This window comes from Dunckerocampus dactyliophorus, chromosome 14 (genome assembly GCF_027744805.1).
Source record: "Dunckerocampus dactyliophorus isolate RoL2022-P2 chromosome 14, RoL_Ddac_1.1, whole genome shotgun sequence".
In the NCBI taxonomy this organism is placed as follows: Eukaryota; Metazoa; Chordata; class Actinopteri; order Syngnathiformes; family Syngnathidae; genus Dunckerocampus; species Dunckerocampus dactyliophorus.
In genome coordinates this window covers 15,519,151-15,534,025 of record NC_072832.1, presented here as the reverse complement: position 1 = coordinate 15,534,025, position 14,875 = coordinate 15,519,151, and the positions used below count along the sequence as shown (strand labels likewise).

Below are 14,875 nucleotides of genomic sequence, written 5' to 3'. Positions count from 1 at the left end.
AGCCCTTCAGAAAACACACAGCTGTTTTTTGTTTTGTTTTTTATAGTTGACAATAGCTGCAATGCATGTGAAAGCATAGTCTGTCACCAACTTGGTAATCATGTTTCAAGCAAAAATACCTGTATCAGTAATGATAATTCAATAACATTAACTTATTTCAGATTTATATTAATGACCCAAAGCAGGAGTACCTAATAGACCTCATGAGTCTCCCCCTTTTTAAAAAATTAATCCCTTTTGTATGGCATTTGGAAAACATTTTTTAACCCAGATAATGATTGTATATTACATAACTTATTTTACTTTAATATTTTTTTCTAAATGTGTAATCGCTGTAAATATATTTAATATTTTTAATAGATATTTTGTATAATGGCCGCACGGTGGTCTAGTCGTTAGCATGTTGGCCAACACAGTAACAGTCTGGAGATCGGGAAGACCTTGGTTCGATTCTCCCTTGGGCATTTCTGTGCATGTTCTCCCGTGCGTGCGTGGGTTTTCTCCGGGTACTCCGGTTTCCTTCCACATTCCAAAAACATGCATGTTAGGTTAATTGGAGACTCTAAATTGTCCATAGGTATGAATGTGAGTGTGAATGGTTGTTTGTCTATATGTGCCCTGCGATTGGCTGGCGACCAGTCCAGGGTGTACCCCGCCTGTCGCCCGAAGTCAGCTGGGATAGCCTCCAGCATGCATGCAGCAAGATAATCACCCAGAGTACATGTGCTAATGTTATGAAAGACAATATTTTTAAAAACATGTGCACCATGTTTTTCTTTCGTTGTGTTTTTTAAATTGAGTCACACCAGATTGTCTTTACCAGGTGAATCTTCTGGGGAAAGAAAAACACAAATTAGTATTTTACCCCAGTTACATTGTTGATGCATTTATGTTCTTATGAAATCTGCCTGCGGGTGCTTATGTTGCCTTGTGGAAATAAAGTGCAGGTGTGCAATACAGGAAAGACATAGGAGGATGTTTTGTCCTATCGTGCAGGAATGTGCCTCAATCACATTCTCTATACTATTTCTTCAGGAGCTTGAGCACCCTATTGGGAAAGTAGGGTTCATTAGTAGCTAGTAAGTTGGTTAATTTGTGACACGTTGTGCAGTGTGTTTTACACTCAGCAACTGGACTGTATTTCTTCTTTGAACAGTATGATCAACGGATGGATTGAAATACAGTGAATTGTAGGAAGTAGGCTGATGTAATATGCTACAGCATAAGGGAAATGCAAAATATTTAAGGCACATTACAACAGAGGAAGAGCATGCCGTCATTCCCCAAAACAGTGACGTTTCACATGTTCGTGCCGAGTCACTCCACCAAAGGCTTTTTATTTTTAAAGAGCCTATATTATACGGTGCTATTTTTTAACAATTTTAAATGAGTCTCAGAGGTCCCACAATTGTGTATTGTCAGTGTGTTGGTCAAAATGTTGTCCGGATGCTGTAATCGAGACAGTTTAAAAGCGCTTTTAGTAAGCCCTACTGGGAACACAGTGCTGTTTTGTGTGTCTGTAGCTTTTGTCCACGCCTGCCTCTGACAGATTGTGTGGCTGTGATAAACTTTTCAGACGTAGTAGATGTATCAGAGACATCAATGTAGCATTAAATAGGGCCCTATGAAATCTGTTTTTTTCCCCCAAATGTTTTTTTTTTTTTTTCAAAATTCCTTTACATTTTTTTAGAATTATGTTTTTTTTACATTTTACGGTGAATAAAATGTCCATTAATTAAATGCAGAAATACTTACAGTTCTTGATGCACTACATCATTGGACAATTGTTCCCAGTAATTGAGAAATGGATGTAGCCTGGCCAACTTTTCTAACGGGATGTCAGCCTCTGCGCACATTGCTCCAAAATCTTCAACAAACTGTAATGCCCATGCTTGTGATGAAGGAAGATGTAGTCACGATATAATTCCGATTGCATTATTAATGTAAGATATTTTTTATGACATCCTTATTTTGTTTACACAGTTAGACGAGATGTGGCAAACAGTGTGCTTATTTTGTGTTATGTTTGTGTTAAGAATGTCCGTTGACTCTTAAGACGAGCTGGGTGAAGAAAAAACATACCTTTTGCCGCTTACATTAGCTCGTGCTAGTATGCGCTGCTAAACTAAGCTAACCTCGCTAGTTCCCATTCACGCTCCGGAAGATGAGTTTCCACCAAGTTTTGCCAGTGTTTTAGGTCGCTATTTCACCATGTTTAGTTTGGGAGAGGGCGGGTTAGTGCGTGTGTACGATCGAGCGGTCCGCTGGGGAAATATTTCCCCACATGACCATTTCTTGTTCTCACGATGACAGCATATCATTCACATTAAGTCAATTTCCACGACATTCCGCCTTTAACTGTAAATTCCGTTTTAATTAGCCAAATCTGCGATTCCGTCGGCAATTCTGTTAACGAGGAAATCATAGGGCCCTAATTAAAGTTGCTGTATGTTTTTGGCTCCAAATTACTTCCGTAAACCAAAAAATATAGGAAGAAGACCACCGGCTAGCATATGTTAACAATAGAGGTTTAAAAAAACATATTGAACAAATAAATGTCTATATTTGTCACAATTCAAAGTGAAACTTTGTAGAAATTACCGTTCGGGCCGAAAAGATGAATGGCTTTCATGGCTTTCAGTCTGGGCTGTCTCGTACATATGTGCACGTACACAAAAGCAGCCTCAGAGAAGCGACCGACAATTTGCAGTCATTGTGTGGTTATGATAAGCTATACATTCAATTACAGCTAACGTTAGTAGCTAAACTTTGTCAAATTGCTATCATTAGTTGACAACAAACATAACTAATGTGTGTGTGTATGTATGTATGTATGTGTGTGTGTGGTGTGGCTTGCAATGTCAGAGGAGGAAGAGGGCTTGATATTCAAATGTTAGCGCCCCCTAGGCAGTAGCTAACAAAGGCAGACAGGACGTTAAGGAGTGGGGGAAAAAAACATCTGCAACACTAGCATTGCTACAGTTCCCTCCAGAAGTATTGGCACAGTGAGGTTAATTTTTTTTATTTTTGCTGTAGATTGAAAACATTTGTGTTTGACATCAAAAGATGACAATGAGACTAGAGAGCAAGATGCACAACTTAGAAGATTGCACCTTTTGTTTGAACCCACCCATTTTTCATGTGAGCAAAAGTATTGGAACGTGTGACTGACGGGTGTGTTTTGTTGCCCAGGTGTGTATCGATTACATTGCTTACTCAGTCAGTAAATAACACTGAATGCCTATGGTCACTTTCAGATTGGGAAGGATAGGTTTTGCCTGTGTAGACTGAACAAAGATGTCTTTCTCTATGAAATAAGTGGAACATTGCTACATGGGATGTACGAGGACTCACCACTGGAAAACTAGAGTTGGTAACTTCGGAGATGACGTGTAAAGTAAACATCTTGGGAGTGGCAGAACACTGATGGACAGGGCAAGGCAGGTTCTCAACAGAGAGTGGTGACAAGGTATACTACTAGTATACTACTATATGACTAGGAAAGTATCACGGCAGGAGTAGTAGTGGGATTGGTTTGTTGGTGGTTAAAGAAGGGGCAACAGCAGTTTTGAGTTACAATCCTGTGTGTGACCGGGTCATGACACTTCGCTTAAAAGCTCGCCCAGTGAACATCACGCTGAACAAGATACATGCACCAGCAGGTGATGCAAGTGGCAAGACAATGGAGGAACAGGCGCTTGACAGCGTACCAAGAGGTAACACTACCATCTTGATGGGAGATTAGAATGCAAAGGTTGACTAAAGAAATGAAAGCAGTAGGGAGTTGGGGGAGTGGAAAGACTGTGGACAGTCTCTCTGCACAACACCACCAACCTCGGTGGCTATACACCTGGATCAGCCTGAAGGACAGGGTGAGAAATCAGATTGATTACATCACGCAGACTCCAGCAGTGATCATCAGCTGTTATGTGTGACTGTGAAAATGTGACTTAGTGCTCAGAAGAGACAACATAGGCCAGTCAGCTATGATGTCACAAAGGTCCCAGAGGCATTCACAATTCACAACAACAGTTTCACACACCTACTGAGCCTTGATGCTGATCAGAGACCCAATGAATTGTGGAATGGCATGGTGGCCCTATTCCTCTTGAAAATGAGTGGTTTGCATCTTCTGGTTTAGCCACTGTACTTTTCTTCATGAAGTCTTCTATGGACAATAGAAAGTGATACCTCCAATCCTACCCTCTGCGGGGTGTTGCTGATGTCACTAACAGTTGTCTTTGTTTACAGCTCTCACAATGTTTCTGTCATCAAATGCTGGTTACTGGTTCGACATCTTGTATGTAGTACACCAGTGGTTTCTTTCCTTTTCAGGACATTCCAAATGGTTGTGGCTATGACCAATGTTTGTGCAATGTTTAATTTTCCATCTTCTCTCAGAATCACAGTTGTGGTTTTCATGTTGTTTTCATTTCTAAATGCAGTCTACACAAAAGAGCATAGACATTCAGTGCTATTTATTGTTTGAATAAGCAATGTAATAGGACACACCTTGGCAAAAAAAAAAAAAAAAAAAAAAACAGTTGGCCAACAAAACACACTTGTCCGTCACATATCCCAATACTTTTGCCCACATGAAAAATAGGTGGGTTCAAATAAAATGTGCTATCTTCTAAGCCCTGGGTTCCCAAAGTGGGGTACGCATACCTATAAGGGTACACAAATTGCTGTAGCTGGTACGGCTTGACTACATTAGGGCCGAAAACTGAGATATACATAATGTGCTTGAACGCCTCTTGTGAATGACCACAGCAGGCAGTACAGGTGACAGCATGAAGTTGTTTGTTGTTCGATGTGCGTCAGATGAACAAATAAGTTTGTTGATGACATGCAAGTGTTTAATCTTGAAGATTTTTCAAGATCATTTATATTGTGTGCCAAATGAGAGATGTCTTCTTATGTGGTGCTGTGACTAATTAGTGCATTTTCTGAGCTGTATGAGGCTGTCATTTGTTCGTTGACTGGATGCACTGACTGTGGGAAAGCCCCCAATTTTGCACGCGTAAGTATATTTACGCTTTCACGAATAATGTCTTCTTCGGGCTTTGCTTCCACTTTGTTCGGCGGTCCTTGAACACACCATGTGTGACACAGATCGAGACTTTGGTGTATGAGTTTCTTCGATGCTGCACAAACAGATGTGTATTTTGCATTCTTCCTTTCACCTCGTTCTTGTTCGCAAATGTTAATGCTGCGCGTAAATGCACAGAGATGAAGTTTAATAATGTTAGCTCTGTGCTGCTGTGCATTTTTGTTTGGTGCATAATAACAATATGTGCTCATATGTGCCTTGTCTTGAATACATTTTCTTATAGATTGCTGTACATTATGTGCCGTTGTTTTTATAATTATTTATGTTTACATGTAACATGAGTTGCATTGTACTGATTGTTTCCATGTTGTTGCAGACCAAAGTACAACAAAAGAGCATAAAGATCACAGTTCACCACATCTTACCACAGCTTGTCACCACTTAAAAATAAATAACTAAATAAATTCATCAAACAGAAGACAAACCTGCCAGGAGATGTCTTACTCCTCTAAAACCCTCGCCATTTTAAATTAGTTGCCTATTTGTGCAGTTGAAAATTAGACACATGATGTTTTAATATCATATATATATTTAATAATATATCAAAGGTGTTTTCTACGTGGGCAGGAGTAGGGGGTACATGGCTTCCAGTCCGATGTATGAAGGATGCGACTGCAAAGTTTGGGAACCTCTGTTCTAAGCTGTGCATTTGATCCAGATGTAAATACCTGGAAATAAAAGCTGATGTGTTGCTCTCTGGCCTTATATTAATCTTTTGATGTCAAACCCAAATGTTTTCAGTCTACAACAAAAATAAAGGAATTGACCTCACTGTTCAATACTTCAGGGAGCACTGCATGTGATCTACAGTGCTAATATTAGCATACTGAAGAAAACAAATGAATATGACATAGCTAACATCTGACTGATGTGATAGTTGGCATTGCGACATGATTTATTTTAGTATGTGTAGCGAAGCCTGTATTTTTACAAAGCTGTCCTCCATCATCTAGCTAGAAGTTGGTCAGAGGCGGTATCATGTCCTTGATAAAGAAGGTTTCTTGTTTATGCCGTCATAAAATCCCTGAACTTCTCACTCTTCTCTCAAAAGTGGAGCACACAAGTGAGGGAGCTGATTGATTTGGTGCTCATAAACAGCCACGAGGGACACACATTGCTGTCATAATGTCATTAAAGTCTATTTTGCATTATAGGGAGCATTTACCTTTCTTGCAAGTTATGTTTTTAATACTATGCTACAATATATTCTTACAATGAACACCAAACTGCTGCATAAAAGCCTTATGCTTTTGCAGTGCCCCGTGAAGTAGAAGTAGAGTGTTTGCAGGTATTTAAGAACTGATTTATATGCACAGCAGTTGCTGAAATAAGGAAGTAGGATTTCCTCAGAACAGAATACTTGGTGCGTGTGTTCATCAGCCTAAGCTTGTCTTTGTTATGGCAACCAACGGCCATTTTCACTTTTAAAAAATTGCTGTCTTTGTGGTAGGTTTGGCTCAGGTGGTAATGTGGTTGTCAGGCAGCTAAAAGGTTTCAGGTTTGATTCACAGTCTGAGACAGTTATTTTCCATGATAGCAAACACTGGAAAAAGCACTTTGATTACCAATTATCTGACTATTCGTTGTGCCAGACAAACACAAAATTACACTGTGCATTTTGGGATAAAAACCTTCTTTTTTTTTACCAGCAGATGAGCAGGTGTCGCAGGTGCTAAGGCATTAACAGTACAATGCTGCTAGAGAGCCCCTCATTTTATAATTCCTGCACAAACATTTTTACTAACTTTTATGAATACTATGTAATATAGTCCATTAAAATTTGTATTTACTTGGTATTGAAAGTCTGACCGTTCCCATCAACTGACCTTGTTGCCTTCAATGTTTTTAGTTGCTGGAGTCACAAGCAACACCATTGAGCTATTTCCAAGTGCCAAGTTTCCACAGAAATCAAAAACATGTTATTCCTAGTATAATAGTAACATTGCCGTGGTGTGTTTGTGTTTTGTTTGAACATTTTTATTATGTTCCACTTCTTCCTATTATGAGCGGAGCTTTGTTTTTAAATCCTATTTAGTCACACAATAGGACCCACATTAAGTGTTCGGTTGTTCCCCTGAAAGTGCACAATGTGGGCTCATGTTAACCTGACCCTGTCCCTGAACTCCCCTGGTCTATCCCTGATTACTTGGTGTAAAATAAAACCGTTGTGGACATTTACAAAAGGCTAAAAGCCTAAATGCTTGTTTCCTGGCATTCAACTCGGAATAGCTGATATTGTCCCATTCAGTTTATTAAGTGACCCCTGCTGGATACAAAACAGGCCTGTGGAGAGCTTCGAGCTTCACTCACCAATCCCAGGAATGCATGTCTTCAAGGTCTGTCTGTTAACAAAACTCAACTGACAATTCAAACTATTTACTAGTACTTATACTTAGGCATGAAAGATAATAGGCTGATATTGGCATGAGGGGTGTGACGAAATGTCAATATTTTGCGATATTTAACCCTGTGATGGATTATTGATACACTCTCGTCGTGTATAATTTTTTTTTCATTATTACTAAAATACAGCCGCTATAAATGTCTTTCAAAGTTCTACCTCAGTGAGTCACAATTTTACATGTCATCTAGGAGGAGCTCCCCGCGAGAGCAGAAGAAAATTGGACCCAAGTCACAGAAGCAGAAGGGAAAAAAAGAAAAAGAAGAAAAACAAACACATTCTGCAATCGAGGAAAAGGCTTCTTGAGACGTCATCTGTACTTCTGTGAAGAAGGTGTCGGACGTTTCGCTCCTCATCCGAAGAGCTTCGTCAGCAAACTAATAAGTGCTGGTAGCTTAGGCCTTAAATACAGTAAGAGTGGGTGGAATTGGTGTGCCAACACCCTCCTCCTATTGGTTCCTTACACTAAGCCTGGGCGGAGTAGTGGTATAATCCTATCCTGCTATTAACACCTACGATAAAAGGGAAGTGTCGCTCCCTGAATTGGGTATGAACGACTCTGATACTGGCTCATTAGCATCTATTGTTCTGGTTCGGCCCTGGCTTCACCTCATTTGCAAGACTAAGAGCTGTGGGTTTTGGTCTCAGTAACCTGCTGAACACAGGGTCCAAATTAAACCTCAAACCACCATTCCGATTCAATGATGGGTTCTGTTGTTTGACAAAAATAGCTTCCTTTACTCCTCTTTCAAACCATCTGTTTTCTTTGGCCAAAATCTTTACCTCGCTGTCCTCAAAAGAGTGATTGGTAGCTTTAAGGTGTAGATGTACTGCTGATTGAGGACCACTAGAATGGTCCCTGCGATGTTGATAAAGCCTTTTTTGGAGCATTTGCTTAGTTTCCCCAATGTAGTGCTCTTTGCATTCCTCATCTTTACAGTGGATGGAATAGACCACATTGCTTTGTTTCTGGTTTGGAGCCTTGTCTTTAGGATGCACTAATGGTGTTGGCACACCAATTCCACCCACTCTTACTGTATTTAAGGCCTAAGCTACCAGCACTTATTAGTTCGCTGACGAAGCTCTTCGGATGAGGAGCGAAACGTCCGACACCTTCTTCACAGAAGTACAGATGACGTCTCAAGAAGCCTTTTCCTCGATGGACAACTCCTGTACGACTGAGAGCCTACACAGACGCAAATTCTGCAATCCATCCATCCATTTTCTATACCTCATTAGAGTCGCGGGGGCATGCTGGAGCCTATCCCAGTTGACTTCGGGCGACAGGCGGGGTACACCCTGGACTGGTCGCCAGCCAATCACAGGGCACATATAGACAAACAACCATTCACACTTACATTCATACCTATGGACAATTTAGAGTCACCAATTAACCTAACATGCATGTTTTTGGAATGTGGGAGGAAACCGGAGTACCCGGAGAAAACCCACACACACACGGGGAGAACATGCAAACTCCACACAGAAATGGCCAGGGGAGAATCGAACCCTGGTCTTCCCGATCTCCAGACTGTGACTGACTAGAAACATGCACTAGACCACTGTACGCCCCCAAATGCTGCAATATGGCAGTGTAATGTTCTGTTTTGTAATTTTATCAGGACACTACTTTGCTACCAGAACATGTGTCTGACGCATTGCTGATAAGTGAGCAGTAAAATCAATCAAAGACCTCCAGGCATGTACTTGAGTTTAAAATCACATAGCTTTATTGAAGATCCATTAAAATCCCATTGGTTAAAATCCAAACGTGATAGTCCATAAAGTGCACCAAGCATCTTTCCTGCGAACTGTCAAAGACTGTATGTACCTTTCCTTTACTTGAAAGACATCCAATGACCCTATAATCAACAAGTCAGTGTACCCAAAACACACCCTACTGACCAGACAAAGTAGTGACAAGCAAAACAAAAATGCAGAAACAAACATTATATAATTTTGGCAGATTCGGCCAGTGAAGTTGAACGGAAAGATGCGGCAGCATAGTTGAAATCAAAATTGTGGACTCATTTCGACTTTTATGATGTGGATGAGACAACACTGGGTTTTCCAGGATGTAAGGAGTATAGCCTCATTTACAATTGCATGCATTTTGTCCCCGCAGTGGTACACAATTTTGTGTGCCAATGACTTAATTGGTCGTCAACAGGTGTGAAGTATGTCTAAACTATGCATGGGGTCATGCCAGTGCACAAAAAATATTTTGAAATGTTCAAAATTTGCAGCACGCATAATTTCCGTGAACGTACCGCAACTTGTGGCTAAACAAAGCGCACTAAAGCATGTCTCATTCACTTGAATGTGTTAGCTATTCCATCACCTCTTGGAGCACGTTCAAGTTCATTCTCAAGTAATTTTTGTAGCCTCTGGGCTCTTCTTTGTGAATTTCTGTTAATAAGAGATCATAATGCACAAAGCGATGTCTTCTAGTCAGTAATTTTCTCTCCCACACTGTCCGCGGCTCCTTTTGCGCATTGTCTTTATGCAGGTGTGAGATAATATAGACTTACCTTTCTTTTCTGCATGAGCTTCTTCTCTGGAGTTCAACATAGTCAACATAGAGTTCAAATAGAGGAATTAATGAAGCTAGGGGTGATGCTTGCCGTTGCGTGGCGTCACGCTGCACACAGCGGGAACAAATAATGCCACAACTGCGTCACGGATGCGGGAAATGGTGGTGACAATGCATACCCATACGGAGACAGTGTGTCGTGCAGAGTATTGTCGTGCACTAGACGTAAACAGTACTTGACAAGGTGTAAATAAGTCGTGCCAGAGCACGGTCTTTTTGTGCCAATGCGTACCATTTTTTGTCACAAATTGCGTGCACGTGCATAATTTGTACGTAAAAAAATACAAGCAGTGTGCAAACTAGTCTTTACGCTTTTCAGGTGTGGCATAAATAAATGGCACGCATTGCCATGGAAAATTACGGACAATGTGGAGGCAGAATGCGTGCAAGTGTAAACACCGTTTATCTCACAAAAATACGATATAAGGGCGGCACGACAAAGCCACCTCGTTCGTCACCATCCCTAGAGAGAAAACTGTGCCTAGTAAAAGAAATTTTAGTTTTTCAATTCAAATGCTAAATATTGTGTTATTCAATTAAGAGAGGTGTGTTTAGTGTACATCTTTTATTAACATTGTTGTGCTGCTCAACCATACCCGGGTCATTGTCTGTCTTTTTACGGTGATTACGTCACTACTTTTATGCTACACTAAATATTTACATCTGTTATGCTTCTACTTAGCAGATTTGACGTACTCGAGAGACATGAAATGTGTTTTCTGAAGGAGTTTAAAATAGTGTCAGATACGTAAAATGAAATCCTGTTTACAGTTGTGTTGCACTAAAACATTTTCATTGTTTTTGCACTGTTGCTGGTTGTATTCTGGTTAAAATATGCTATTAAATACCCATCTATTTTCCATACCAGCTGGAGCATATACCAGCTGAAGGATGAATTTTTTGTTTGTTTTGTTGTACCCACCGTATCAAGATATTATTGTTATTGTAAGCCATGCGTCGCGTATCATATAGTATTGTGATCCAGTATCAGGGGTCACCAACGTTTTTCCTTGTGAGAGCTACTTTTACAAAATGGCCAAGAGCTACTCATTTTTGTAACATTTATTTTCAGAGCTTATTTTAAACCCAAACAAAGCGAATATGCTTGTTTTACCAGAACATGAACAAAATGCTGGTTCACATTTTGTATTTCAGAATGCATTTCTTTCTACTGTTCTTTCATTATTAACTGAAAACCTGAATGAAAAGCAGGCTTGCGGGCACCTCATGTAGTCGTGGGGGGCTACCTGGTGCCTGCGGGCACCACGTTGGTGACCCCTGTCCAATGTGATCCGGTCATGTTGGTATTGTTTTTTTCTGCTGATATCAGTGCGCAAGTGATGACTTGCTCCACAGAGCCAACAGTTTGCTTGTTAGCACAATTTGTAATGACAGTAAAGTGTTACATTTTGCTTTTTATGCATAATGCAGCTCCACCTAAATAGTAGCATTGACTACTACTTAAACATTTTACCCAAGCAAAAGTACAACTACTAAGGTGAAATGTTATTTATATACAAGTATAATTACTGGTCCAAAAAGTAAATGTAACTTGTTTAAAATGTACTCAAAGTAAAAGTTACTTAGTTTTTAACACCAAAAGGGGAGTGTCTCCTGTGCAGTGCTAAAAGGACAAGGAGATATAAATCTCAAACTGCTTGTTTTTAATTAAAGGAAAATCTTTACAAACTTGACAAAACATATACATGTAAAATACAACATGTCAACACACAATATCTGAAATAATTACGGAGCTACAAGTGTAGAACATCTTATAGAATATTGTTAAAAATTAAAAGCACTGAAGTTGGCCTAAACTGTTGCTTCTGGCAAGACAAAATATATATATATTGCATTAGGAACCTTCAAGATGTTTTTCAAACAAAACTGTCATTGTATGATATAAGACAACGCTGACTGTGACATAACATGTCACCCCATGGCAGCTGCTAAAAAACTCTTGCCAGGCTGCGCTAATGTATATTTGAATTAAAATGTCCTTCTTTAGAGCATTGCTCTCTGAACTTCTCTCAAGCTTAAGCAGCAATTGGCATTCAGAGTTAAAGTTGATCCTTGTTGGGTTTGCGGTGAACAGCAGTGCAGCACAGCTGAAGAGACGCTCACAGGGGGCTGAAGCAGGCAGGCCAGTGTTGACATGATGTTTCCTCTGCCAACAAACTATCACAAAATAATCATAATACAACCCACCTCATTCACACAAATGTTCATTATGATGTGACCACATTTGAAGTCCTATTCCTATTTACATTCAGATTGTCATTTTCATTTCCCAATAAAATTTTCATTGAGCAATTAATTTTAGATGACACAGTGCTAAGTTGTGTTGAATTTGGCTACTCTACACACATAAATACACTGCAATGGATGGAAATCAAGACGAATAAGTCACAAAGCATCTCAATAGTCAAGGGAGAGCTTGAGAATGTGAGGTTCTGCATTGGTGATGACCCAATACCGATGGTGTCAGAGCAACCCGTCAAAATCCTGGGTAGATGGTAGGTACAATGCAAGCCTCGGGGACAAAGACCAAGGTAGGACATCGCCAACAGTCTGGACACCATCAACAAGACACTGCTGCCAGGGAAGCTCAAACTCTGGTGCCTACAATTCAGGCTTCTCCCTAGGGTAATGTGGCCACTCACGATCTACAACAGGGGTCACCAACATTTTTTCTTGCGAGAGCTACTTTTAGAAAATGAAAATGGCCACGAGCTACTCATTTTTGTAGAAATGATTTTCATACCTTATTTCAAGCCAAACAAATGAAATATGCTTGTTTTACCAAAACATTCACAAAATGCTGGTATCCACAACTCACATTGTATTCTGAAACTCACATATGTTTCAGAATACATTTCTTTCTAGTGTTCTAGCCTGCGGGCACCAGGTTGGTGACCCCTGATCTACAAGGTCCCAATAAAAACTGTGGAAAAGATGGGGTGAACCATAACTTCGTATGTGAAGAAGTGACTTGGGGTCCCACGCTGTCTGACCAACATCAGCATCTACGGCAAAGGAGTTCTTGAACTACCTATCACGAGCCTCACCAGAGAGTACAAGTGCTCTAAAGTGAGACTACATACGACATCGAAGGACTCTATGCTGCACCACCTTTGTTAACGGGAAGGAAATGGACATCACTGGAGCCAACTTTTTTGGCTGTACAATGAATTTATTTACTGAAAAAGGAAAACAGCAGGTCTCTAACATAACGTGTCCACTTGTCCAGAGTCCAACACATCCAGATGTGTCAGGTTGGGAGGAGAGAGAGAGATGGAAGAATGCTCTTCCCCTTGCTGGTGTCTCCCTCTGCCTCTAATGGAGGACTGGGTCCTTGTTGCAGCCAATGAGGGGAGCGGGAGTCCTCCATACAAAAATCAAAAACACACCTACACCAACTTCGGCCAATCAGCAACAACTACACAACAAAAATACAAAACTTACGACCCAGGGTTGTAACAAAACAGCCATCACTGGTGGTGCAAGCAAAACACACTCCAGTTAAGCCTTAGGTTTAGAAAATATCACAGGACTGCCGGATATCACACGTGATGGTGGTTTGAATTTCCAAGTTTTGGTTGAACTCCAAATTATGCAACTTTCGTACATATTGCAAATATCTTTTCTCAGATCTGTCGTCTCCAAAGGCACCTATCTGCTGGTGTGCACCAGCAGGACCTGTTCCAGGACCAGCCGACCATGTTTGTGTCCCAGCATTCCCAGCCACCTGCTCCCAGTCTGGTCGAGCTGATCCAGCTCTGCGGGGGGACAGTCTGTAAAACGGTGCGTCAGGCAGGAATCTGCATAGGGAAGTACAGCGGCAGGAGACCAGAGGGAAGCAGGATCCTGTCTGAGCAGTGGGTGCTTGGTAAAATACTCTCACTGATTATACCTACCGTAATCATGTGCGGTTCAGTGTTATTGTGCTTTCATTGTGGCATTTACTATTTCTTACTGTTCTTTCATTTCAGACAGCATCACACATCTGAAGCAACTTTCCTATGATAATTACGACTTGGAGTAAAGACTACTGATTACGGCGAATATACAGCTTCACATTAACACTCATAAAGGTTCTTTTTTTGGAAATGTGTGCAGAGTAAACACAACTCTCTGAATGTTTTACCCTTCGATGACTTTATGTTGCTGCTTACACATGGAAAACAATAGTCTCAGTAGTTTTAACCTTTGAACTGTCATTTTTTACATGATAGGAGAAGCCAGATTCTCTGACCTGTAGCAAATGTTTTTTTTCCAAATGCGTACTAAGCCAGTTCACTCGACTGCAGCTCACCTACTCTGACCCTTCTAATGTCATCGTTAATAAATAGCTTTTCAAATGTTTTTTCTTTCCTGTCACAAGGGTATTTAAACCAATAGAACAAGTTCATCAAAGTCTGTGTTGTTATGATAAGAAACTACTGTGTCAGAAAGTGGTGCAGCCTCTGAATGATGAGTGTACAATGTTGCAACAGTGTGAAATCAACCACCCTGTCAGAATGAAAAATGAACTTGGTGTAAACTGATAAGTTGAGAAAACTGAGAAATTTGAAAAACGTTTTTGGGTCAACACTTGTTATTCATAAAAACAATTCCAAAAGTATACCTGACATTAATAACCCAACATCTATCCATTTTCTACACTGTTTTTCATCATTATGGTTGCTCGCAGGTGAGCTGGAGCCTATTCCAACTGACTGTGGGCACATATAGACAAACATTCACACAGACACCTATGGACATTTAA

At 40.4% G+C, this 14,875-nt stretch overlaps 1 protein-coding gene across 4 annotated transcripts in view; it reads left to right on the top strand.

Annotated features, from left to right (window-relative positions):
- The window catches only part of mcph1 (microcephalin 1), a 45,852-nt gene extending 31,090 nt beyond the window's left edge, over window positions 1-14,762 (top strand). For 3 of the 4 annotated variants that reach the window (XM_054798550.1, XM_054798548.1, XM_054798551.1), the window contains 2 exons: window positions 13,759-13,996; window positions 14,100-14,762. In XM_054798550.1, the coding sequence (XP_054654525.1) occupies window positions 13,759-13,996; window positions 14,100-14,152 (291 nt within the window). In that variant the 3' untranslated portion in view covers window positions 14,153-14,762. The remainder of the gene's footprint in view (window positions 1-13,758; window positions 13,997-14,099) is intronic. The other variant, XM_054798549.1, reaches the window with a different exon arrangement.
- The last annotated feature ends 113 nt before the right edge of the window (window positions 14,763-14,875 follow it).